The sequence below is a fragment of the Cygnus olor genome, chromosome 3, assembly GCF_009769625.2.
Source record: "Cygnus olor isolate bCygOlo1 chromosome 3, bCygOlo1.pri.v2, whole genome shotgun sequence".
NCBI lineage: Eukaryota > Metazoa > Chordata > Aves > Anseriformes > Anatidae > Cygnus > Cygnus olor.
Genome location: NC_049171.1, coordinates 52,574,983 through 52,602,487, shown reverse-complemented (window position 1 = coordinate 52,602,487; position 27,505 = coordinate 52,574,983). Strand labels below are relative to the sequence as shown.

The following is a 27,505-nucleotide window of genomic DNA, read 5'->3' as shown; positions in this document are numbered from 1 at the left end:
TTAACTTCAATAATATCCACATATTTCACAAAAAAAAAAAAAAAAAAAAGCAAAGAGGAATATCAAGTCATATTTAAAGCAAACAGGTTATACAGAACTCTGTATCCTTGTCTTATTTTTCCCCTTAAGACAGAAAAGGCTTTGGTTTTAAATGCTTTATTTTTTTTGAGACTGGTTTTATGTCCAGCTCATACCCAATATTAATGACTTTGTTTCTGTTACTGGGTTCTCTATGTACCTTGTTCAGTTCCTACTCTTCCTCAGGAAGATGGTGTGGGGTGTGGTAACTAGTCAGTGATTACAATGCTCTTCATAGATGGCAAAAGAAGTTCAAGAGGGAAAGTGATGACAGCTGAAGTTACTACTGTTTCAACCTGAAGTAAAATTATAGATAGAAACTCTGCACTTGATTCCCTACTGGTGAAACATCACTTACGTTAATGGCCAGATTTTACATGTACCTTTATATTGCTCTAATGCACAAAGGACTAGAAAGCTGCCCTAAATGGTTAGTGTTTTGTTGCTGTTGTTGTTGTTTGTTTTTTTATTTGGTTTTGCTAGCTTCTTGCTGCTCTCATAGTGAGAAACTTAGTAGTGAGAAAATAATACAAAAGCAGCTGTAGATGAACACACTGAACAGCTTTCTGAAGCCATTGCAGGTTAGAGAAGTCCCAAGGTATTGCTCCCAGTATCAGAAAAGCACTTTCTTCTCTCTTTGTCCTACTGTACTAGATCATTTTCAAAGCACAGTTTGTCAATACCCCAAAATCAGGCTTCTCCCTCCAGCTCAGAGGCAGGAAGCTAAGCTGAAGATGACTGGCAGACAGCTCTTTCAGGGTAAGCTGTCATGGATCTATTTGTACATGCTACACTGATATACCTGGGTGTCTGACAACACTGGAGCTTAGAAGGACCTAGGCTTGTGAGAGAGGTATTTTGTTGTTGGGTTCACCTGAAAGAATCCCCAGTCAGCTTGTTTGCTTGTTAGCAAATGCATCACCGGTTTCTCTTCTCATTCCCCAGATACATGTTTGTCATTTAGAGAACTGCACAGCAGCTGAAGACATCACTCCTCTTTATGTGACATCCCCTAGGAAGGTTGTAGCTGATCCCTATAATGGGTGAGTGTCCTCCTGTGAGTGTTTGGTGTCAAAGGTGCTATAAAGCTCCTCTAATTGTCTCCACTTCAGTAGTCATCTAGTTCCTGTTTCAAACTCTTCCCTTACTAAAACAGAAGTGCAATGGCAACAAATAACAAACAATAAAACTGTTGGAACAAAAGTGACACCTTGCAGAATTGTTTCAGCATTTTCTTCCCTAGGGTGTTATCAGAGGAGATAAAGTATTTCCCATGCAGAAATTTGTTTTATAGACATTTGGTGCATTTACAAATATAAAGCTCTTTGCATTTTAAATGTCAATGCTTAATACCTGAGGTATTATAGAAGAATATTCTCTAGTGATTTGCCAGCCAGATCCCCAGAAGGTAAAAAGTGATGTACTTAATTCTCCTAGGATGTATATTATTAGCACCAAAAGCATTTTTTCATTGTCTGCATAAAGTCAGGCACATCTTTGAGCTGTTAAAATATTTGTGACTCATCTATAGAGTTCTTGCGCTGCAGTTACTTGGGTATATTTTGCTCCATGGCCAGGTATATTTTCTGTCTCCTGGAGGATGGTATATACAGAGCAAACCTTCCACACTTTCCTGACACTGCCTCTGCAGCTTCACTAGTTGTGAAATCCAGTGCTCTGAGAGACTTCGTGATCAACTTCCAGTCTAAGAGACTTATTTTCTTCAACAAAACAGAACAGGCCTTTGTGTCGGGTTTTCTTGATGGTTCAGAATTTCATATGTTGCGATCGCACGTGACACTTGATGACATGGAGAGCTTTGTTTATGAAGATAACATGTTTACTGTCACGGATGGCCGGGCAGTTTTCCAAGAGGAGGTTTCTCTAGACGGAAAGTCTAGCTTCAATGAGTATGTTATGGATTGCAGTTTGGATTGTCCAGAGTACTTTGGCTTTGGCAATTTGCTCTTCTATGGGGTATCAACTCAGCCTTTTCCTTTACCAACTCCTCCTCGGTTTGTCACAGTGCTATTTGGATTGCATCAAGCTGTGATTAGCTGGAGATCACCTGAACACACTATTGGAACCAGTAAGTTCAGATTTTATTTCCTGAAAGACCAGTCCTTTTCTTTCTAGGGGAAATCCTCCCATTTTTTCCTGTCCCTGATGTTGGACTTCAGTGACTTCAGTAGCCAGTTCTGCTGGAAGATGTGGATTTACCTCAGTCTGAAAAATTTAACTCAAGATTTGCCAGTAAAATACCTGAATTGTCTGCATAAATTAAAAAAAAAAAAAAAGTTTATATAGGTGAATAGCTCATCTGTCATTTGCAAGGGATTTTAAGCAAGGTTCCATCTTAACCAAGGTATGGAGTGTCAGTAATGTTTGCTGATGATATCACACAGAAAATGCATGTCAGTGACCTTAGTGGTTTTCAATCTGTGCTATTGTCTATCCTCTGTGCATATGTGTTTGAAGAGTAACACCAGAAAACTACCTGAGGAAAATTTGGGTTCTTCCAACTTCTTTCTTCATGGGGAACTCAGCCACTACTCTTGGTTGGTCACAGAGACAGAGAATATACATTTTTAATTCATCCCTTTCTTAATTCCTCTGTCACTGGCATTTTTGAAACAAGCTTCCAACTTACAAACTTAGAGTTTTCTCAAAGAACACATATCTTCCACTACAGTCATCTACTGTGCAATAACATAAATGTTTGCATCTCACAGGTCCATCTGCTTGGCAGAACTGGACTTATGATGTGAAAGTGTCATCTCAAAATCCTTCCAAGGAGGAACAGGTTGTCTCAAACATTAGTGACACCAGGTTTATGGTGAAGGATTTGGCCAGCTTCACAGCGTATGAAATGTCTGTCAGAGCTGTGTCTCCTGCTGGTGAAGGGCCGTGGTCGGAGTCGTTTAGAGGCATGACATTAAAAGGAGGTGAGAATTTCTTTGTTATCCAGGAGAAATGATGAACGAGTCATGTGTACAGCTTTCCACCTGGTCCAGGCTTTGGATAAAGACTGCAACTAGAGGGGTACAAAAAGGATTAGGTTAGAAACACTAAAGATTACAGGATAACTGAATTTGCATTTAGTTAAAGTAACAAGATTCTCAAACTACAATGATGGTACTACATAGTATGTATTTATTATTAATGTTTATATATATATTTATAAATATATTATTTTCTAATGCAAATACACCGTCAAACACATTTTTTATACATGGAAAAAACAGGTATACAAAGGGTGCTTTGTACTCTGTAAAGCACTTCCTATGATGAAGTAGTTTGAGCAGTGTTTTAGGTATTCATGGAAGTTTACAAGAGAGTGCACGCTAACTAAAAACTGAAAACTGTTGGGTTTAATGGAGATAATGGGAGAAATGGGCATGTGCACAATGTCTGAGATTAGTAGATCTTTGAAATGCTTTTTGATACCTATTTCACCTGTAATAACCTATGTCTGAGGGAAAAAAAATGTTTCTATTTAATGTACTGGGCTGGCAGTTGAAATCTGGGATATTAATTGACTTTGGTAAGCAAGGTCCAAACCTGCAGTAGTGTTTAGGTATCTAATAGGGTTCCAAATTGTCTTATTCTGGGTCTAAACCTGCCCTGAATCTGTAACTTTCTCAAATTGTGATATTTTCATGCCTGCCTTCTTTGTCCATTATTCCTTAACACAGGCCAATTTTAACTATGTACTTCTGTAATTTCCCAGAAACAGGAACCCCTGCTAAGATAATTAAAATACAAATATAATAAATTAGATCTTTGTTGGTGTGCACAGCTGCAATTTTCTTTCTTTAGCAGCTGAAGAGGAGGCATATATATTGGCAGTGGAGGCTGAAGGGCTCTGGAGGCAGTGGCTGGACAGCTATGGACCAGGAGAATTCCTTTCTCCCGATATAAGAAATATTTCAGGTAAATACTCCACTAAACTTAGTGTTGCTGCTGCATATTGGCATTTATGAGGTCTTCATAAATTTTATCAACTGAAAGGCAAGAGTTTTCATTGCAGCAGTCTAGACTTGAAGGTGTAGTGAAGCAGCTTCACTGAACCAAGCCTTTGACTCCATCCTCTTTCTTCTACTTTCTGGATCAAATTAGTCCTTAGTGAAGTGCTACGGATCATAGAGTCATAGAATGGCTTGGGTTGGACCTTACAGATAATCCATTTCCAACCCCCCTGCCATGAGCAGGGATGCCACCCACTAGATCACATTGTCTGGGGCCTCGTCCAACCTGGCCTTGAACACCTCCAGGGATGGGGCATACACAGATTCTCTGGGCAACCTGTGCCAGCGCCTCACCACCCTCTGAATGAAGAATTTCCTCCTAACATCTAATCTAAATATCTTCTCTTTTAGTTTAAAACCATTCCCCTTTGTCCTATAATTATCTGTTCAATTAAAAACTCACTCTCCATCTTTTTTATAAGCACCCTTTAAGAATTGAAAATTTGCAATGACATCTCCCCAGAGCCTTCTCTTCTTCAGGCTGATACTGATGTCATCACAGCTACAGCAGAGCTGAAATCATCTCTCTGAGCCAAAAGGTGGTGCCTCCAGCATCCCAATACAGATGATATACTTTTATAACTGTCAGAGTGATATGCATAAAAATTTGTGATTCCTATAAGGAAATATCTTCATGTTAACTGAGACTAAGTGTTCATTTGCATTCTTCTTTAAAAACTAAAATGTCTGGTTCCTTTTTATTTTTATATATATATATATATTATATATGTTTGTTTGTTTATTGTTTTATTTACATGCTTGTGAAATGCTTAATATCTTTTTTTTTTTTTTTCTTCAAGACCTTGACTGGTATAATGACACTCTGTATTGGAGTAATTCCATGGGGAAGGTTCAGACATGGTCATTGAACAAGAGAGAGAGTACCACTGAGAATCCTCATATATCTGACATCAGAAATGCAAGAATGTTGGCCTTCGATTGGTTGGGACAATGCTTGTATTGGGCTGGCAAAGCAAATACGGTAGGGTAGAGTTGCACTTAAAAATATATGTATATAAATGAAGTCAATAAGAAGACTGTAAAACAGTATTTGGGAAGACAGTCCTTATTACATGCAACCTGAGATGCATTTGGACCTTTGCTATCATAATATATAAAGAGGAGGCTTTTCTTATGTGATTTTCCAGTCTTATACAAATGTTTGGGGTAAAATATTCACTAATATTGACTAGTGCATGGTACTGAACTGCAGGTGCAAAACAGGCAAATATGTTATCAACAGTTTTGTAGAATTCAACATTGTAAAAATGAGTGAAGATGGCAAAAACGAAGGCTGCCAAGTCCATCTCAGCCATGAGGGAGATGGACTTTATTTTAATCCTTATATATGTAGCACATTAGCATGACTTGTTTACACAAAGATTTTCAAGACTGGCTTCTGTACTGTGATATTTTGCAGATCACTGTAGATAAAAAATAATTACAATTGCACTTTGTACACTCTCATATCAGAAACACTGACATGTGAATTATTTAAAAGGTATCTGACTTCAAAATTGCAGTGCTAATTTATGCAGTGCTGTCAAATTATGCCTTTCATTTCTTGTAAGTGCAAAGTCAGAAGCTTTTTTTAAAAACTGGAGCTAGAAGGCCAGATTTCACACTGCCTTGCACCCTCATTTACTCTCGTGAAAAGTGAATAAGAAGTGGGTGAGAAACTCTGTCAGACAGAAGGCTGCTGAAACTTGTAAAGCCAAGGGGTATAGATATTTCAGCTTTTTCTTTTGTTACTTTCTGACAAACATTAACTAATAATTTTGCCTTGTTCTTCTTCCATTTTGAATGAAAAGGTTCAAGTTTTGGAAGCCTAAGGCTTGCATAAACTTGTGATATATGGCTGTGGGAAAATCACTTGTGTATACTCAATTGATCATGGCTAACAATTTAAGTGTGGTGCTAAAAGCAATTCTGTTGTCCCTAGATCTACAGAAAATCACTGCTGGGAGGCCATATGGATGTTGTGGTTCATGTTGTGTACCTAGTGAAGGATTTAGTAGTAGATTCAGTAAATGGCTACTTGTATTGGGCTACAATGTATTCAGTGGAGAGTGCAAGACTGAATGGAGAAGAGTACCTTCTGTTACAAGAACAGCTACAGTTTTCTGGTAAACAGGTGACTGTATTATTATTATTATTATTATTATTAATTACTTAGCGTGTTTTAGTGGTTAGATCTCTTGGGTATAGTCAGTGTTTCTGGTTGTTAAAATCACCATGTTATAACCAGAAAAACAGCATGCTCTTCTAGCAATATTGTTTTGTCCTTTTGAGAGCACGAAGCAGGGTAAGAATTAAATCATGTAATAACTGTACCAAAACTTTGGCTCCTAATTCCGCTGACACTGTGCCAGTGAGGGTGCCAGCTTTGACACTGACAGTTCCCATCCTGCCTGTTCCTGCTTCTTGCATGATAGCAAGAGCAGCAAGTCCTGTGCTCTGGGGATCTTTGAGGTCTCTACCCCCAATTTGCTCCTGCTCTTCCCAGTCTTCTCTTTCTCAGTTGCCCCAGTAAGCTGGAGGCCTGGCCTCAACTTGGCTCCTCTTCCTTTGCTTGGGGAGCTCCAGAAGGCTGAGGAGAGGCTGCCACAGAGGAGAGGAGTTCTTCTGGTAGGAGAGAAGGGGCTTCTTGAAAGAATGAGTAAAGACACTATAAGGTTGGGGGGGGGGGGGGGGGGGGGGAAGGCAGAGGAGAGGGGGAAGGATGGGGGTTGTTATTTTACCTTCATTAGGGTGGATAATGGATCCCATGAAGACATAGGCTAGTAGAGTGGAGAGATGCCATGCACCCAGAGCTCAGCAAAGCCTCTGCAAATTATGGAAGCCTGTTACCTCCCTCCCATCCCTACCTGGAGACCTCCTGGTGTGCTCTGAGGTTCTCCCAAACAAGCTGTTTCTCTGCTGACCTCTTCACGTCTTTCTTCTCTATCCACCCTTCTCTGATGTCCTATCAAGACTTTTAAGTTCACTGCTGGCTCCCTATAGATCATCCTTGCTTTTCCCAAACCCGTCCTGACACTGCCACCGCGTGGGATTTGCCATGCAAGGGACTTGCAAGGTGGGATTCAGTGTTGCCTATGCAGCCAAGGAACTCTGAGACTGAATATTTGATTCATGAAAAGATCAGCCAGGGTCACAGCAGTTGCATATATTTGCTTCTTTCCCTCTCTTCCTTCCTTCCAGCTTTTCATGTAGCTGGGAGAAAAGTGATGGATGACCCATTTCCCTGGCAAGAAAACACTTTATTACCATAATGGGGACAGGAAGAGTCTGGGAGTCAGTTTGATTGGGACTGCAGAATCAGTGAAGCACAAAAGGTTTGATGAACCTCTTCCAGGGTCTGTCTTCAGGTCAGGCTGAGGGACTGTCCTCTTGCAGGGCTTTTACTCTGTGGAGTCTCTCTCAAAGAAAAGTTGAATGATCCCCACCTGAAACCACAGCCTGTGTAGGGTTTCACTCTCTGTCCCAAGCCCTGTAGTAAGGCATAGTTTGACTGCCACAGAAGACATGAACTTAGATTTATTATTGCTTCAACATCATTCTTTAAAACATAGTTTTTGATAAAAAAGCCTTTTTAAAAAATTCCACCCATCCTACAACTTGTGCCCCCATTTTACCTGAAAACAGGTTCTTTATTAAAAAGCCTTCCAAAACTTTAGAGATCTATGTCTCTTGGTTAGCTTTGTATCATTGCCCAGAACACTTCAATCTCCCTCTCCAAGAGGAAAAGAGGCTGGTGTTTCCCTGTTTAAAAAGTCAAAACAAAACAAAAAAACAGAAAAAAAAAAACCACAACAGAAAAACCCACCACCACCACCACCAAAAACAAAGAATACACACACCAAAAAAAACCGAAACCAAAACAAAAACAAAACCAAACAATACAAACAGACAAACAAAACAAAACAGGTCTGATTTAGTCTCTGAAAAGTGATTAACATTTGGAAAGGCCAGCTGATCTCACAGGTCTCTGTTACGTTCACATTGCAAGAGGGTCTGGTGAGGACAGGGAAAGCTGTTTCTGGTGTGGCACCTGCTATACTTGTAAAAGTAAACATAGAAGAACTGAACAGCTTTTGTCACATGTAGAGAACAATGCTGTGCTGCAAAGGGCCATTGTATTTTCCACTACTAGCCTCACACCTCTCCACAGAAGCTGGATAGTATGGACTGTCTTCATGGGAAAAGGTATGTTGTCCAAGCTCAACAGCACACTTGCACTTATCTCATATCTTCTGTGTGATCCGTTGTGAAGGACTGACAAATTGCAGTTTAACCTAAGTGGCAAAAGTCACCTTTCCTACCCTTCTCTTTTGACATATGACCTGTTTCTCTAAATCACCTCATTCTAACCTCATTTTTTTTGTTCTCGGCTTCGAGGCCCTTGGCAGCGATAAGACTGCCTGTCTGCTGCTGTCATTTTTTTCTGCACTTTTCTCTATGTCAGTGATACCAGCCTTCAACCATCCACTTATTCACACCTCCTACAAACAAACATCTCCTCTCCTGCTTCTGTGTTGCCCCTAATCTATGCGCTGACTTCTTGAACTCAGCCTCCTGCTGTGATACATACAGGAAAAAAGCCAAGTAAAAATGTCTAGAATGAGGAGTGACCAATCATAACTGACAGGTGATTATTTAATGAAATAAAATCCCAAATAAATTCATCCAAAAAAGGCTGTACAATATTGTTTAATGGCATAATTATCCCATATAAATATGCAAATGCCTGTTTGTACAAGTAATAGTATGTATCTTCCTTGTGAAATGGAGTCCTTTATCTTGAGAAGAGTACCTTTTAACTCAATATTAAAACACAGATGTAATAGATAATTGGTGTTATGCAACAGTTAGAACGTGCTTTCTACATAGCTGGTTCTTACTGGAATTTACTAGCTGCTCTTCTAATGAAGAACTGTTGTTCAGCTGCTCAGTACAGGACCTTCAGCAGTATAGAGCTGCACCTCTTTTAGCATGAAATTTCAGTGATGGGAATAGAAGATCGCTAGTACAGAGACAATAGGTTTCCCAAAATATATGAAAGCAAAGCTTTGAAAGTTCTTTGGCAGGAACTAGATGTTTTTGTGACAATTATTTTATTTTGCAATCAGTTGCATAGCCTAGTTGGTGTGTATGGTTTGATTGATTTTGGCAGAGTTATTCTGATTTATTTCAGTTTAGGATCTGGCCCAGAATATTCAAAGCACTTAAGTAGTTTACACTGTACAATTTGCCTGGAACAAAAGTAATTTATAGAGTAGCAAAGTGCATTGTATGCAGGAGGGGCCATGTCTTTCTAGGAGTTGCCTCTTACTATTGCTAGTCAAGGGGCATTTCAAGTAGCTAAATTTATCATGTCCAGAGACCAATACCTCTCAGGAAATGGAAAAAGTCTGTTTATTTTTGAAGCATAAGGGAAGGGAGGTGTTAAATTATTCCCTAACTGCTGAACAGTACAAATGTTTTGTTTTTTTTTTTTTTTTTTTTTTTTCCTTTTATTAATGGGGATACAGGGATTAGGAGAAAGATGAGTCTGTCTGTGGGAAAATGTAATAGCTGCAAAAAGAAAACAGGGCAAGAAAAGAAGATCCAAATGTTTAAAAAAGCAAGGTAGACTCAGGAATATGTAATTTGGTATTGAACATTGATGGGAGAATAGGTAAATGGGATAAAATATAACATGCTCGGCTGAATATGCACTAAGGCATATACATACTGTGAGATATTTTTAACAGCAAAACCTACAGGAGCAATCATTCAAACCTTGATTTTCTGACATACAATGTCAACAGAAATATGTCAAGAATGTGATTACATAAGGACCAGCAGACAACAAAGTGACACAGCATTTGCTTTTCTGTCATCATCTTCTGCAGCTTATTAATGAAGAGTTAAAAAAAAAAAAAAAAGTGTTCCATTTACATTCCTAATATAAATCCGACCTTATAAAAGAGTAGCTACAACTAGTTTTTGTATGTAAAGTTTGGGAGCAGCAGGAAAAATGTTCTCAGAAAGGCCCCTAACAACTTGTGAACTGTGCTAATGACGTGACATGGACTGAACTTGATAACATTTAGCAGAATAACTTCTGGAAGCAAATTCTTTGTCAGTCACAGAACACATTATTAGATGTCTGATTTCTATTATTTTTGCATATGGTATTGAATCTGTTGTTTATTGCAAAAGCAAGAAAGCTTTATTTTGGATATTAAATCCTATTTAAAATAAACAAAAATCCTGCACCTAGCTTAAATTAAGATGAAATATTGAAGTAATGAACATTTTTTTCCCTTGACTCTTATTTAATAGTAGAGGATTTACTAAAATGTAAACATTTGAATATCTTGTTTAACTGAATACATCAATAAAAATGCATATATTTTCCATAAATAATGCAACACATTAAATATTCTATGCATAAAATCAAAGCTAGAAAACAAAGACAAAAGATCTGAAACACTTCTTTTAAAAAGTGATTCTGACTTTCAGACTGGATATCAACCATCTGTTTTAGAGAAAGAATATTAAAATACCAGAGGTGCTTTGGAAATTTTGATAGGTAGTTTCACTAATCACTTGATACACGATTGCCATCATATCTGAAGTACTCAGATGCTCTAGGAATGAACACTGTGACAGATGCTCATAAAATGTTATCTGGAAAATCATCAGCTGCTATAAATAAGTACCCACCAAAGACCCGATTATTTTCTAGTGTTACCTCTTTTAGTGTTAGAATAAATGTTCATGGTAATAATGTTATTTTTGCCAATAAAGAGCTACCCGTCATGCTGCCTGGACAACATTGATGCCTAAGGGCTTTTAGCCCAGAAGTGAAAGTATATTCAAATTACTGTTTGAACTTTTTGTTTCTTAGATGGTTGGTTTAGCTTTGGATCTCAGCCATGGTTTTCTTTACTGGCTTGTACAAGACAGTCTATGTCTAAATCTATATAGAATTTCTCTTTGCAAAGAAAGGTAAGTAAATGTATAGCACAGGTAAGAAAGTCTTTATTTTCTTCCTTTTTTAAATTTTTTTAGGGGGGTTGTGGGGTGAGGCTCTATTTAAAAACAAAGTGTCTGGTGCTGAACACACTAGTTACTAATTGCACAATAAACAAGAAGAGCTGATGGTCACACCTAGGTGATGGCAAACTGTGTGTTGAGATAGTTGTCAGCATGCTTTTACAGTGAGAGAAACACAGTATGGATGCTCAGCTGAACTTAGGTCATGCTCATCAATTTTTAAACTTAGCTTTAGGAACTAATCACTATTAATTGTCTGTTTTATCTTGGTATTTACAACACCTGATGGTTTTCAAGTGCCCAGGGCTGTAACTTGTTTATCTTACATGGAGGTTAGGACTTGAATCGACACCACTTTCTCAGAGAATCAGTGCTCAGCAGGGTTTCCTCTTGATAATCCTGAACATGAAACAGCTTCATTATTCCTGAAAGGCAATTAAAATAATAATAAAAAAGTACAAAATTGTGTTTATGAGAGAATTCAAATATATGATGATACGACCTTGAGAAAAATGATAATTTTTTGCATATGTGCCAAGCACTTCATACAGAAACTATTTGCCAGCGTTGATTTGTGGTAGCTCATGAAACTACATTTTTGCTCCTTTTCATATGGGGAGAGTGCTGCTTTCTTACAAGCATGAAATTAAACCTCTTAAACTTAATTGGACAGTATCTGTATTTACATGTGTTCATAATGTTGTAAGCTGGCTGTGAGTGGAATCAGATGAATTCTCTGACTGATTTTAGACTTGCCATGATTAATGGTAAGCATTTAAAGCATCAAAATATGTTGATTAGTTTTAGCTCGAACATGCAGCTCCATTGGGAACCAATTGGCAGTCATAAATCATCATCTCTGGCATGCCAGAACAGAGAGATTAGAAGTAATCCATCCTAATGGTCCTGATGGTGCGTCAAAGATTTTCTGAATTTGCTTTGGATAGCACTTGTCTAAGCTGAAAGACATTTCTAAGATGCTAAAATGATGCCTTTTACGAAGTATTTAATCTCTTTCTGAGAAGATAAATTGAGATCAAAAAGGACCTGTAAGTTTTGACATAGAAGTAACTAGACAAATTAAATTTTCATTGATACAAATGGAGGAAAATGTTAATATGAGTTTAATAAATAATGGAAGGTTATTGAAGAAACTAGCAGGGTCAAATTCATCTGAGAATCTGCTCTAATGAAGTAGAAAGAATCTTAAACTGTGAAGTAGTCTCCATTGTTTCAGTGGAGTGGCTGAGAAGTTAGGCTGATTTTTTGAAATACTCAATTTTCTACATCCATAGGTCATAGTACTAAGCCATTTAACATTTATCTTCTAATGAAATCAAAGGAATGAAGGATTTGTTTTATGGGTGCTACTTCCAGTTTGAAAAGTGTTGTGCTCTAGAGAACTTCAAAACTTTTAAATTTGTTTTCCTGCCTGAATATTAAGAATTTGAATGACGAGGAACTTATTAATGGGTCATATGTTGCATAAATCCTGTTCTCTTTACACTGTGTTTTCAGCTTGCTGTTTTCATACATGTTTTCACAGTTGTGGTAATGTCATAGTCACAGAATTTGCAGCATGGAGTATTTCAGAAACATCTCAGAGTACACTGGAGTACTACAGTGGTCGTTTGTTCTGGATTAATAATCTTCAATTCATTACAACGCAAGAAGTCAATCAAAGCATTAGCATTCCCTTTTCAGAGCCAGCAAAGTTTGCAGCCTTCACCCTTGTTCACACATCACTTAAACCTTTGCCAGGTATATTATTTTCTTTATTGAACCCCCTCAGTAAGGGTATTCACTGTCAGCCTGTAATTCTCCACTCATAAAATTCTTTAGTCATTTGACGTAAGAACAACAGCAACTTATTAATAAGTATATCAGGCTATAGCTACATAATGTGCAATTAGAAAAGCTAATGGGTATAGCTAAAAAGAATACAAAATATTGTTTTTCATAGACCCTTGTTTCTATTCAATGACATTTTGCTTAATTACCCATTGCACCTTCATGTTTTAAATCACGTTTGAAAACTCTACCTATTCCTCATGTTCTTTAAATTATTATTATTTTTTTTTCTTCTCATTATGGACAGGAAACTTTTCCTTTACACCAAAAGTGATTCCAAATTCAATACCAGAATCTTCCTTTAGGATTAAAGGAAATTCTTCAAGTTTTCACATCATTTGGAGTGCTTCCACAAACGTGGAATGGGGAACTGTCTTTTACTGCGTGGAATCAAAAGCTCTACAAGTGAGGATATTCATACAATCCCTCCATATTATCTACGTATATTACTGCCTCTAGTCACTCATATATCTATTTTTAAACAGAAACATAGTTTGTTTCTTCTCCAGACTTTAGAAATTGGTCAAGCAATCAAACCAAAATGTAAATATAAAGCAAGCCGTCCCATTTCCCCACCACTGAGGCCAGCACTGGAGAAATATGGGCTTAGCAGCAGCTCTGGACTAGCTTCTGGAGTGTGAAGTGCAAGGCGAGGAGCTCCCAGGGCCCAAAGATGTGTGAGAAAGCCTTTCACAGTAACGCAAAGGCAGAAGTGTCCTCTGAGCTGCTAGTGGGACAGCCTTTGCCCAAATGTGAAATCTAGCCTTCACCCACACTTAAGTTTAGCACATTTGGTGAGCTGTATGTTAAATTCAAAGGGCAGATTGCTAGCAGATTGCTGTGCACTACAGTGCTACAGCAGTTGGAGAAACAATGATCACTCAGACGAAGAGTAGCTCTGTCTTGATTTTGTTGACCAGATTGATGAGAAGAATTTGGAAAACTGAAGGTCTGTTTTGTTTCATTTCGTTTTGTTTCATTTCATTCACAGTCTTTGGAGAATGAACAGTGCCTCCAACCCCATAACCTGACAGTTCCATCCTACCAAGTTGATTGGCTGGAACCATTTGCACTCTTTGATTTTAGTGTGACGCCATACACATACTGGGGCAAGGCACCAACAACATCTGTATTCCTTCGAGCTCCTGAAGAAGGTACCGGAATTTCAAGTCCCATTCCTAATCTGTAGTGCGTGCTGGGCCCAGGTCTATGTTAGCATGTGGAACCCTGTCTAGAGAGAAATGAGGAGCTTTCAGGGCTCGTTGACCATAGGCAGATTTGCAAGGACTTGTTCTTGCTTATCTTTGGCAGTTATCTGTTGCACACATAAATGCACGCAGTTGCAGTAGCAGAATTTGAAACAGCAAGTGCATGAAAATATATCCACCAGGCACCTATGACTATGAGTAATAAAGAGAAATTGAGATTCATTATAGTGACCATCAAAGGCTGCATGTAATATATTAACCACTTATTAAGTTTTTAAGAAGTATTATGCACTTTTTACTTGTGTTTGGTTTTGATCTCAAGCAGGTCAAAGTTAAGGCAGCTAAGATATAGTGCTGAAAGACTGATGCATTGAGAAAGCTTATGAGCTGCAGTAGATTTTGAAGTGGACAGGAGAGTGGATAGAGTTCATTCTATATTGTGAGAATTCTTGCAGTTCCACTGTTACCTATAGTATTTGGCTAAATAGAAATGTCCCAATCTGAGACACAGAGTGCTGCTCATATAGCTCTCTTTTTTTTTTTTTTCTAAGCAAATTAAAAGCAGATACATATATGTTGATGAAAAACAGAAAGCAATTACCATGAAATTTTAAATACTCTAACTTACACCTCACCACTTGCTATCTGTCTCTTTCAGCGTTAAAGTTGTCAAGGCTCAAAACTAAAATAGTTATTTACAAGGTACAGATTGTGTTTCAATAGAAATACTTAATTCTGTGTTTATTTATTTACTTTTTTAATGCAGTTCCTTCGGCCCCTACAAACCCTAGAATATATGTGCTACATAATAACCTGCATGAAGGTGAAGAGAAAGTCCATGTGGAGTTCAGGTGGAACAAGCCTGAAAGGGACAATGGTGTACTAACACACTTCAGGGTTTACTATCAACTATTGTGTCAGAATGACACCGCTGACACTCTCATGGAGTGGAATGTGAGCAATGTCAAACCCAATGTGTTGCTCTTTTCTCTCAGAGATGTGCTTCCCCACCTCACAGTAAGGTTTCAGGTATGAAAAATTACTGAGCTCATCTCAGATGTTATCTGTGCAGCTTCATGTGTTTGTCTAGGAGATTGTGTTGGGCTTGGGGCAAGAGTTTGTGGTTTCTGCTTTTGGAACTGCTGATTCACTGACTCACCCTTGGATACCTGGTTTAACCTTTCTATATGTTGTATTGTTCGTTACATAAGGTGGAAAACAATACTGCAATATTATACAGGTTTGTTGAGGCCCAAAAGAAACTTTTCTAGAGGTCTCCCAAAGCCACTGCTAAAAGCTACAAGTTCAACACAGATTCTGCTGAGCTGGTGGAGGGTCACAGACCAGTAAAATACAGCCACTAGATCAAGGAAAGTTTCACTGTGGGGGAAACACAAGGACTCACATGATATCTGTAATAGGAGACTTCCATATTAAAACTTGCCAGGAGGTCATGCTTCCATCATGATAAAAGAACACACAGAATGTGTGCATGGAAGACAAGCTGGAAACATGAAAGCATGTAATAGGCCAGGTAGATAGGGGAGAACACCATGTTGGTTGCAACATCAACCAACAGTAGGAAACTGCTCCAGCCTGGGCAAAGAAACAAGATTGTCTGGCTTTCTTTAGGCACCGATTGATACATGCAGCCTGAATTGCCACTCTATGAGCCACAACTTAAAATTTTCTTCATAGCCATGGTCCAACCTTCAATGTAGCATTTGAACTGACCAACAGAGCAGAGCACATACATATATGTTCCTAGCTCAGCAGTCAGGGGATCTGGTTGTCTTTTTGTTGTTGATTGTGACTCTGCAGGCTCTCTAATGGAATATTTTATGCTGCTGTTTAACGTATGTAACAACCTCCTGTCTCACAGGTGCAAGCTTTCACCTCTGTGGGTCCAGGACCTTTGTCTGATATAGCACAGAGGAATTCATCAGGTATGGATGACTTAAATGCCCCTTCATGGTTTGTGTGTAATAGCTGGCAAACTCGACAGTACAGAAATTTGGTAATCTGATAAACAGTCTGACAATTGGGTGACGTTTGTTCCACCCTATGGTAGACGCTACAGAGGAGATAGCTACAGCAGATAGTTTGACAGGAAATTATTAACACATTTCTTTAGCTTAAATTTGGGGAATTTCAAACCTTTTCTCAGAAGTAGGCGAGATTAACTTTTCTAGGCAGCACCAATGTAGCACAGAACAGCAGTCTTTCATCTGTAGTCTGCATTCTACTGTAGCAGTATAGGTCATTTGTAACTGGGCTAGGGATCGTAGGTTATTTCTAATTGGGCTGTGACAGGTAATTAAGAGAGCAAATCCATTTTTGCTAGGCTTAAAGTTGCTGGGTAAGCATCCTCAATGGCATTGAAAAATTCTTAGAAGTTTGCATGTGATGACAAGAAGGCAACATCAATCTGTGCATGTCATTATTTTATTTATTTGATATGACATATGACCAAATATAATTTGTGTGGGGCCATCATTTGTTTTTGTACTTGCTTTCATTATGAATGACTGCTATTGTCTAGAATGTTTGGTGTAAATTCTGCTGTGCCCTTTTCCTTCCAGATCTTTTCCCTGTCCCAACTCTTATAACTGTTTCTGCCAACAAGTTGTTTCTTACTGACATAGACAATAATCATACCATATGGGAACTTTTGGCAAAGACCAATATAAAGGACATCTGTTACACTGCTAATGATGACACGATGTACTATATCCTAGAAGACTCTCTTTTTCTTCTGAACATACAGACTACTTCAGTGTTTCAGGTATTCCTTTGTCCATTACCTTGCCTGAGGGAAATATATGGCCATTTTTGCTATTATTTTGGGTCTAATCATGTTTTTAAAGAAGTCAAAATTGCATGTTGAAAACAGAAGAAAGCACCATGATGAACAAAGCACATTTAATGGCAAAATGAAGTGGGGAAAACAGAACTGGAGAGATGCAATTTTCTTAATGACTGTTGGTTCATATGAGATGCTTATATGAAGGAGATGAGTGGCCCTTTCTAACAGTGCAATACGAATATGTATAATATAATAAAATTTGGACTTCCAATTTTTTTTTGTCATCAATAGTGATTGGAACAAGCCTGTGTATGCCATTGATATAGTTTTCCTGTTAAACATGTATGATTTTACTGACATCTGCTTTGTTCATGAGACATTTCAACAAATATTTAATTTAAAATTCATACTATTAAATACAAGAAATGTAATTTTTGTATGAAATGTATTTTAATTTAACTTGTTTTCTTTCTAATTTCAAGAAAACTGAATCAACATGGAAGGAATTATTATTATTAGTGAAACAACAGATTTTGTTTGTATAAAAATATTGGAACCTTCACTCCATGGCATCTCTCTATATTTTGACTTCTATTTTCCAAGTAGTAATGACTTGGGAAACAAATCTGATTTCATAGTGCCCTAGCATCAGGCAGGATAATTCTGCTCTTAAGCAGTTTTAATAATTTTTTTTAACCCTTAAGTTTTTCAAAGATGCATTTCTTCACAATGTCACCGCCATCACAGTAGACTGGATTGCAAGACATCTCTTTGTTGCCCTGAAAACATCATGGAATGAAACTCAAATATTTGCTATTGATCTGGAACTCAAGAAAAAGTCTTTACAAGCCTTGAACATACAACTGGGTAACCATAATTCAACTGTATCGTCTCTGTTGTCGTATCCTCTCTTAAGGTAAGATATGTATTGCTAATAACTTCTTTAAAATATATTTGAAACATGGTTCTCATGAAACATAGCTCTTAAGGACCCAAAAGTACTTTTTATATGATTTTTTTTTTCTTTTCATTGTGTAAGTCTCAGATATTTCTGTGTGTAATTCTGCTTATATATTGCTACTTGAGCTTGGACATATATCTAATTTAAAAAAAAAAAGTCTGAGTAAAAATTTCCAATGATACTTAAATCCTGGTAGGCTGTTCTGTTCAAGTGATGCAAATGGAAGTCAGCACCACGTAATCATTAACATAACATTATTGTAAACATTTATTCTGGAATAGTCTGTTATTGTGATCTTCTAATCAAAAATTTTCTTTGAACACCTAGAATCTCTCTGGAAGTATGCTGCTTTAGTTACACTGTTTGAAATATTTGGGAGGTTTGTAACTGTATTCACTTACAGGAGTGCATTTAGTCCAGACTGTTCAGATTGAAGTTTTTCTACTGTAAGCAATGCATTTTATTTGATAGCCGCTTGTACTGGATGGAAGAGCTTGATTATGGCAGCCGCATGTTTTATTACAATACTCTGAATAACACTGTGCAACACATTTTGGGATACATATCAGTGGAAGAACAAATGAGGAACTACTGCAGCTGTAACGTGACAGAAGCAGAACTAGGAAGACCTATGAGTATAGATGTGTCTGACTCCAAGAACCCTCAGCTGCTCTTTATCAGAGGAAGAGATGAAATATGGGCCTCAGATGTGGATGGTTGCCATTGCTGGAGAGTTACCAGAATACCAAATTTTCAAGGTCTGAGCGCTCTGTTATGTTTCTAGGTAGTTTGTGATTAGTTCTGTTTCTTACACTAACAATGATAATTTCAGTAAAATAGTATTCATGAAGTACTTTCCTTATAATATTGATTTATCGGTAGGCAAGATCAACAAAAATTGTTGTGTTCTGTGTTTTCAGTTGTGTACCCTGTTGATAGTAACTAGGAGAAAGAGCAGTGTGAGGATATTTACTGATGCAAGCATGCATTCTGGTAAGATGTCAGTAGAATGGAGATACTACAGCCTCACACACTACTTGTCAATAGATTTCACTTACAATATTAAGACATTGTTTTGTTGGGGTTTAATATTAGATACACCTATTACAGCTTATCTCAATGAAAAGTTACCATACCATCTTAGGTCATATCTGAAAGTGGCACTGAACACGTCAGTATTAGATGTGTGGGGGGGTACTTTATATACGTAGAGTCATGTATGACAGCTTATCTGTGTTTCACTTATTGTAATAACATTTAATCGTGGTTGCTCAGTTTTCAGCTCAGTTCTGCAATAGTGCTGGTAAAGCTGTCCTTTTACCAAAGGAGCTGCCTTAACTGCCTTGTTCCTGGGAGAGGGCAAAACAGTGTTTTTAATCTTGGAAAAATGACGAAAGTTTCTTTGGACAGCTCTTGCTCTTGTTTTCTTTTCTTTTTTTTTTTAAAAACAAACAAACAAACAAAAAAAAACAAAACACCAAAACAACAGAGTTGCAGTTCTCATGACTAAGGATAATAAAAAGCCCCCAAATCTACGCTTGTAAAGAGAAATACCAAAGTGTCTCAGCTTCATGAGACCTATTGGAATATATCAGAAACCTCTTTTCCAGGGAATGTCTTTGAAATTATGGTGTGGCTGAGATACTGACCCATATTGACTCAATGTGAATAAAAGCATCCATCTGCTCTTGTAAAATTGTCTGCTCAGTGTTTATGCTGAGGCATAACTCTACAATGTTTTCTTACAGATAAGAAAATTGGCAGCTTGACTGTAGATAAACAGTTTTTATATTGGAGCATTGAAACGAAGAAATACACTGAAATTTATCTAGCAAATAAAGAAACCACAAGACTCTCTCTTCAAATGAAAGCAAATCATGAGCTGAAAATTTTAGCCTACAGCACAGCACTGCAATCATATCCAGGTAGTGGGGATTTGAGTTGTCCTGTAAATGTAATAAATCTATTTCAGGGCTTGTAGTTGAGTTGCAGATCATGCTATATATACTTAGGTAAAATATGCTTTATGGATTCAGATACCTTGTAGAGGGAAACAATTCACTGTGTACGTTTTTAAAAGGATGGAAATAACAACTGGCCATGTGTTGCATGAAAGTTCATGATGGTGTAAATATTGCCCGTGTTTCAATGTTTTAGGGTGGAAATACCAAACCATACCTATTTTCAAATTTGTGTTGAACCTAGAGATTTAGAAAAGGTGGTGAACATTAAAACAGAAAAAGAGCAAACACTGTGTCCTGAAGATGGTCTGTAGCCACAAGGTGTTGTTGCAAGAGTTTGTTAATGATCCTTGTTATGACACAGATTTCTGCTGTTTTTCGTAAGTATGCAAAGCTGAAAATAAATGTATGTGCTTCCAAAGACAAACAGATAAGACTTCCACTTATTAAAGTGATTTATAAAGAAGTGCCTGAGAGGCAATTACAGCTTACATGCTAGTAATCTCAGGCTTCACTTACAACTCCTAATGTTTTAAACAACTCTGGAGTAATAATGAAAAAAAGAAAAATTAGTTTCAATACAAATCCGGGATTCATCATAGATATAGGGATTATACTTGTAAGTGTAGATGTTTAGAACAGCTACTAGCATGGTGAATATATTAAAATAATACTTTAACTTAATTTTTACATAAAAATCTGAGAGAATATTACAGGAATTTGAGAGAATATACAAGAGAATATTTTAATGGGATGGAATTCTTTGGAATGAAAGAATTTCATGCAGTTTTGGGTAGCTAGCAGAGTTTCTCCTGAGTATAGCTGCTCTGACCAGCATCCAGGCTATTCTCATCAGAACTTTGGGCAAGTTTATTCACATGAGGTCTGTGTGGGCTTGGCATTGCTACAGGAGCTTGGTTTGGCCCTGGTACAAAATGTACCAATCCCTCTCCTGAGGGAATGGGCTCCCTGTAAGAGCCCTAGGCTTACCTAGTGCAGAAAGGGAGCAACTTAAGTCCAAAGGGATTGTTTCTACCCAAAGATCCCCACAGAGTTCTTCTGATTGGAGACTGGACTTCTGCAAGTGTATTTAGAGGAACACACAGGATTTAAGGAAAGGAAAAAAAAAAAAGTAAAAAAAATTAATGCACAGAATTATTTGCAGAAGTTTAAGATAAAAGGAAATGAAAATATTAAATTAAGAAAAAAAAATATTTTTTGTACTGAAAGCAAATAGGGTGTATGTGAAACAGTGATGTTTGCAAAGACCAGCTGTGTTGACTGACATGCTTTTTTTTTTTTTTTTTTTTTAAATTTAGTGTTGTGTTCGAGTAGCACTGTTACTTTCCTTTCATTCTAACCTATTTAATTGCCATCCAGAGAAGTGATGTCAGTTGATCATTTAACACATCAGAAGAACTCAGTGAAAATTATCGTCCTGTCACAGATTCTGTGAGAGAATGATTTCTCTGCTGGGTTAGGAGGAAAGGGACTGAATATGCAGTGAAGGATTTTTTGTCAGGGTAAACACGTTTCTATGGAACTGCCTGACAGAAACTTTAGTTCTGAAAATGACTCAGATCTTTATTCCACCTGGGATTTTTCCCATGAGAGTTTTACTACTCTAAGAAAATATAAATTGTCAAAGACTCAACATTACATTTATTTCTATCAAACAGGCTTTCTGATTCTCCTTCCCTTATGTGCATGAGCCTGCCTTTGGCAGGAATAGCAGGGTTGCTCATTTAGGGAGAAAAGATCTTAACAATGTGGTCAGTTGTTCTGGCCAAAGGGCAAACATTTGTCCTTGCACCATCTTTTCCTTCTTGGCAGCAAGTCACATATTTTAAATACGTTTTTTTTTTTTTTTTAATATATCAAATGGTAAGGTGTATTTTTTGTTACTTTTTTGTATACTATCATTGAGTATTTTTCTATTGTTTTCTCCTTAGAGACCACTTTTTTCCTTCCAAAACTTGTCATTCCATTCCCTGTTGTTACAATGAACTTTACAAGTGAGAAGCTGATTGGAAGAAAAGAGAGATTTAATTGTGAGGGAAAGTTACTTTCTACTCTGCCTATCTGCCTTTTCTGTGACAAGGAAGTTCAGACTCATCAGTGTGTACTACCCTCAATAGCATAGCAACTAAGGTGTGGATTTCCAGGTGTGGATTTTCTTTAGGTACCTAAAGAATAGCCTAAATACTTTAAGAGCTCAGATCTTATCAAAGATAAACAAGCCTTTACTTTGGTGACTGCTATCTTTGTGTCTATGAAAGTAATTAAATATAGCATATCCAAGTGGTAATTTATTCTGTTTTTATTTGTGAAAGCAAAGAGAATACTTTGTGCTTATGCTTTCTCACATGAATCACGGTAGGATCCCGTGAAAATTTGGATTAGTCCAATAGTAATTGTTTATTTATATTTTTTGATGTCTTTCTTAGATAAGTGTTGCTTGATTCCATTGCTAGACACTGAGAAACCTTCTATCCTTGATACAACGAACACCAGTCTTACATTAAGCTTGCCATCTGTCACACCACAGCAGCTATGCCCTGGCATATCCCAGCCTACACCAATATATCTGGTATTTCTCAGAGAAATGACTAACAACACCAGGAACTCATCCTACCATTTGTCTACTCTACAGCAAAAAACATTGGTATGGCTGTTTTGGAACAAAAATACATCTGCTATCATATATGAATGGGGCATGATATCACTTCTAATCATTTTATAAACCAGTCTGTAACTTTCTAGCATAGAGTTTTTCCACTTCTACATATCCCATAGCAAATATCAATCAGAAATTAGAATTGCTAAGTGTTAGATGCCTTAGCTTTTCTTTGTACAAGTACTCCTCTACCTTTTAACATGTCCTTGCTAAAATCCTGTTGGGACTAGATGATCTTTAAGGTCCCTACCAACCCAAACCATTCTATGATTCTTTGATTCATTGACAGATAATTGGTGTGACATGAGTCTTTTCTAACAATACATATTTGTTATCTGATTTCTAATCACAGGAATTTCAGGGACCTATAGATATCATAGACAACCTACAGCCATTTTCAAGTTATGTCATACAAGTTGCAGTGAAAAACTACTATTCAGATCATGAAGAGCTGGCCATGGGAAAGGAAACAATTGGCAAAACTCTATATGGAGGTTTGTTTCACATTTATTCTAGTTCTGAATAGAATTCTCATCTCATTTAAAGAAATGTGTGTGTTTGGTTTGCAAATCAGAAAGTAGAGAAATTTTCTGCTCAAAATGTAACCTGTCTAGATCTTCAGAAGAATTTGGAGACCAAACCTGATGAATCCATAAAAGTCATAATAAATGTGTATGCTCTTTAATGTTTTTACTTATTGGCTTCCTGTGGAAAGATAAACTATGGTTAAAATGACTAAGCAGTTGCAGTTTCTGCCTTAGACCACATTTTCAATAAGTTTTGTTTGAGTGTATATGCAATTATATGTATTTAAATGTGTGTTAGATAGCAGCATTAAGATTTTTTCCCTTGGATTGACATTGTTCTCATAATTACTGTTTCTTACGGCAATGCAGAATTGTTTTATTGTAAATCAGGCTAAAGAGACAGCACTTCATTTTTACTTTGTCCAAGTGCCAATAGCATCTCTTCAGTAGGTTGTAAAAATTTTGATGTGCCCTTCTCAGTCACTTTCATAGAATAAGAAAGCTAGAATAGTGTTTTTGACTTGTGCATTCACTGTGTCATTTAGAGTAGAGAGATGACTTGTTAGGGATTAGCTAAAATAAATAAATAAATAAATACATCTGTCAATTTCTCTAATTATGGCAGAAGACTGCTAAGAAACTTGAGTGGGAGAGGACAGTTGAGGGACAGTTGATGGGTGAAGGCAAGAGCCTAAGATATGATGACTAGGTAGCTAAAAGTAGTTTTACTGAAGCACAGCTATCTCTGTGCTGTGTGATGAGGTGTGACCCACTGATGCAGTGGGAGAGGACAGGGCCATGAACTTGTAGCAGCATCTAAGGGAGCAGGTAACTACAGCCTAGAAAAAGATGACAGGAGAACAGCTCCCTTTCTGGAAAAGCATCAAGCATTCACAAAATGACAGGCCAAGGCTGCATTTGGGAAAACCTGCACAGTGCTCTCCCTAAGAGACAAGACAGTGAAAGTGAAAGGTGTATTTTGTTTTAAAGGTTTTCCCCTAAGTGCAAAGTTGCTTTTGAAAGAAGAATGAGAAATTAAAGTAAAGAGAAAAGAGAGTGGTCAAGAATGGCTAATGTATATATAGCTTGTTATTCAGTCTGTTTTTTTATTATTTCAGAGCTGGGCCTGTGCTTCTGTTGCGTGTCTAGTTTATGAAGTCAGTATTCACCTCACATAATATATTTGTGTATTAGCTGATGGTGAGCTCAAGAAATTTTAAATGTTTAAGTTAACATCTCCTCCACTTCCTGCTTTGAGTGTGGTATTTTGCAAGTTTCCCTTTCTACTGACATACTCCAAAGGACCATCTGTCAGTCACTTCAGTGCTCTCTTAGATAGCTGTCATGTTAAATACGCTTACTTTATTTAGGACACATTCTTCAGAAGAGGAAATGGGGGATTTCCTTAACACTTCTGCTGTTGATCTGTGGACTGGGTTACATTATGGGGAATCTATGACTACTCAGCAAATGCTAAGTATTCAGCTGCAGGTAGCAAGATACCATTTTGCCTGATCACTAGCACATATCGTACTGTTTCTTCTCCTCACTTTCTTGCATTTACTGCCCTTTACTTTCATAGTTACCCTCTCCACCTTGTTCTGGAGTTCCCAGTTCAGAACAGTGATCTGGTTCTGCCTTAGCTCCCTATCTAAAAAGAAAAAAGCAATACTGTTTTTGTTGGTGGATTTAGACTCTGATTTGAGTGCAAACATACCAACTGCTTATCTTGTCATTGTTGATGAAATGTAGGACATGGCATAGGGAAGAAACTCAACTCCACTGCACTTTAATGTAGATGGGGGTCTTGCCTGCATTTGCCTTGGTACCAAAATGGCCCAAAAGCCTTCCTCAAATGCCAAAAGGGCAACTGAGATTTATAGGGAGACAGTTTAAGCTTTCTTTTTCTTTGATAACCTTACTAGTCTGAGCTAGATGTGTGCTATAGTTTGAAATACCTTAATCAGGGCAGGAAAATGCTTCTGCCCACCCCCTATATCTCTCTCCCTGTTTGCACTGTTGAACAGCTACAGTCCCAATTTCCCTGAAGCTCTTGTCAAGTCCCAGAAAGAAAAAGTGAAACAAGAGATGGAGGCATGCTGCCACTCTTCTTTTGGGTACCAGACCTGCTATACTTTGGAAGTTATCTTTCAACCCTGCTATTTTTTTATCACTTAATTGGATTTCTTGTTGTCTGAAGCATCACGCAAATAGGATCACATCCAGTTTAGATGTCTGAATACTGTTAGTATATCTCTAAGTAGTCCATTGCAGAAGGTAAGAAAAGCTGACCAATGATCAGTGGATTTCAGTTCTTTGCAGGGGAATCCACTGTAAAATTTGTATGACCCAGTGATTGAATAAGATTGAATATTATTGAGATGTGGCAGGAATTCACACTTTTGCTCCTTTGTGTGGTAAACTGAGCCATCCTACAACAATGTACTCACTTTCCATGGAGAAACATAAAGGTAGAATATGAAATGGGAGACTGGGTTGCACCACTGAAATGGAATTTTTCAGGCTCAAGTCAAATGAAACATGAAACTCAGAACAGGCTTCTCTAGTTGGGGCAATATAAAACAGTACGACCAAAGCAAAATAAAATCCTAGAACAAAACAAACAAACAAACATATCCCAAAGTCTGAGCATTTTAATAGGTATTTTTATCAACATTCTGATCTTTTCACAGTTTGTTGAAAATTTTCCAACTGGCTGTAACTAGAATGTGTATGTGTCCCAGCACCTATGTTCTCAATTTCATGAATGTAACTGCTAGTTTAAATTGTAATCAGATGCTACTAGAGCCACTTGAAGTGTGCATGCTATTTCACACCTCTGAAGCTGTGTGCATTCCCTCTGTCTTTCCCTCAATTCTGTAATGAAATGAAAGAAACTTGGATTAATCTTTACTTTTAAACAAACAGTAAGATAGAGGGAATGAAAAAAAAAAAAGAACAACTTGGAAAAATAAATGCATTGCTCTTGCCACAGAGTGTCACTCTTCCTCCACATATCTTTTAGGTAGTGAAACAAGAAATTTGTCTTCCTTACTACTGCAGCTTCTGCACATTTCACTTAAATAACCTGCAGTCTTGCTGTCAACATATAATTTATAGCATACATTCTCATCATTCAGATATGTTGGGGACCTACATAGTGTAGCAAATTTTAGCTTTTTACCTATCTAGAAAGTTCAATAGAAAAAAAAAATAATGTGGAGTTGGGGCATTCCATATACCAGTTCAAAGTTTGTTATCTCAAAGATTCGAAGGAATAGTTGATTTTTTCCAAAACAGTTAGTGAGTAACCAGCTGGCATGGACAACAGACCTACAACAACCCAGTTTCTTGTTTACATAGCTCAGTCAGAGCATGTATTTCTGAGCAAAACTGTAAATTATGGCAAGCAATGCTTAGGAAACAGAATTTTCTGCTAGCTTCTTTTTTGTGGAGAGCCTATATAACAAGCCATTTTGCTGAATATATCTAACTTCCAAGTTTGTTCTTGGAATCTCAAAGCATCTGTCAAAATAAACAAAAAGTCTATTTAATTGTGATATTCTAAACTGGACAAAACAAAGAACTGAGGAATATATGGATTGACGAAAAATGAGCTGGGGGGGCTTTTTTTATCTAATAGCCCTTTCAATTGCATCTTTCTTACATGGTGTATTTGCAAATATTTTGATTTTTTTTTTGTAAGTTCCTTACTGGCAGTCCAGAATACAGTATTTCTGTTCACCACAGAAAATGGATTTAGCGCATCTCCAAAATTTAGAAAGTTTATTCCATTAGGTGGGTATGCAGTGTTTTACTATGTTGTTATCTATCTTCTCTTGACTTACCACTAACAGTGACATCTTAGGTGAATTTAAGCTCTCTGTCAAAGGCCGGACTCATGATATATGAGATGTCCTGAGTTTAATGGTTTCTTTTAAAGAAAGGAGAATACATAGAAGCTATGCAACAACTTAATTTTTCTAGAGGTTTTGGTATAAAGTGAAACTTTTACTTCTAACATTTAGATCAGAAAAAAATAAATCAGTTTCACACTATGTTGGAACTGCACAATTTTTAGAGCCCAACCTGAGCAATTTAATTCATCTTTGAATGTGTCTTTTAACTAGTATTGCAAGATATTTTCAAATTTGGGTTTTTATTTCAGACTTTCTGTTCAAAAAAAAAGACTTTCCAATTGGGGTAGTGCATAGGTACTTTTTAGCGTATATCCAAATAAACATCATCACAAACTCACATCTGATACTTTGATTAGTAAACTAAAGAAAGCAGTTTTGTGATATGACTATAACGGTAGAGATATAGGACAGCAGTTTTTTTTTTTTTTTTTTTTCTTACTTACA

General features: G+C 37.3%; 1 protein-coding gene across 1 annotated transcript in view; it reads left to right on the top strand.

Annotated features, from left to right (window-relative positions):
• The window catches only part of ROS1 (ROS proto-oncogene 1, receptor tyrosine kinase), an 80,574-nt gene that overhangs the window by 20,397 nt on the left and 32,672 nt on the right, over positions 1–27,505 (top strand). The window contains exons 13-30 of the mRNA XM_040553396.1: positions 1,024–1,121; positions 1,656–2,167; positions 2,811–3,023; positions 3,901–4,011; positions 4,907–5,088; positions 6,049–6,240; positions 11,002–11,102; positions 12,697–12,911; positions 13,249–13,413; positions 13,994–14,155; positions 14,976–15,238; positions 16,092–16,155; positions 16,792–16,994; positions 17,720–17,931; positions 18,448–18,734; positions 19,725–19,901; positions 22,385–22,602; positions 22,967–23,108. Coding sequence (XP_040409330.1) covers positions 1,024–1,121; positions 1,656–2,167; positions 2,811–3,023; positions 3,901–4,011; positions 4,907–5,088; positions 6,049–6,240; positions 11,002–11,102; positions 12,697–12,911; positions 13,249–13,413; positions 13,994–14,155; positions 14,976–15,238; positions 16,092–16,155; positions 16,792–16,994; positions 17,720–17,931; positions 18,448–18,734; positions 19,725–19,901; positions 22,385–22,602; positions 22,967–23,108 — 3,517 coding nt within the window. The remainder of the gene's footprint in view (positions 1–1,023; positions 1,122–1,655; positions 2,168–2,810; positions 3,024–3,900; positions 4,012–4,906; positions 5,089–6,048; positions 6,241–11,001; positions 11,103–12,696; positions 12,912–13,248; positions 13,414–13,993; positions 14,156–14,975; positions 15,239–16,091; positions 16,156–16,791; positions 16,995–17,719; positions 17,932–18,447; positions 18,735–19,724; positions 19,902–22,384; positions 22,603–22,966; positions 23,109–27,505) is intronic.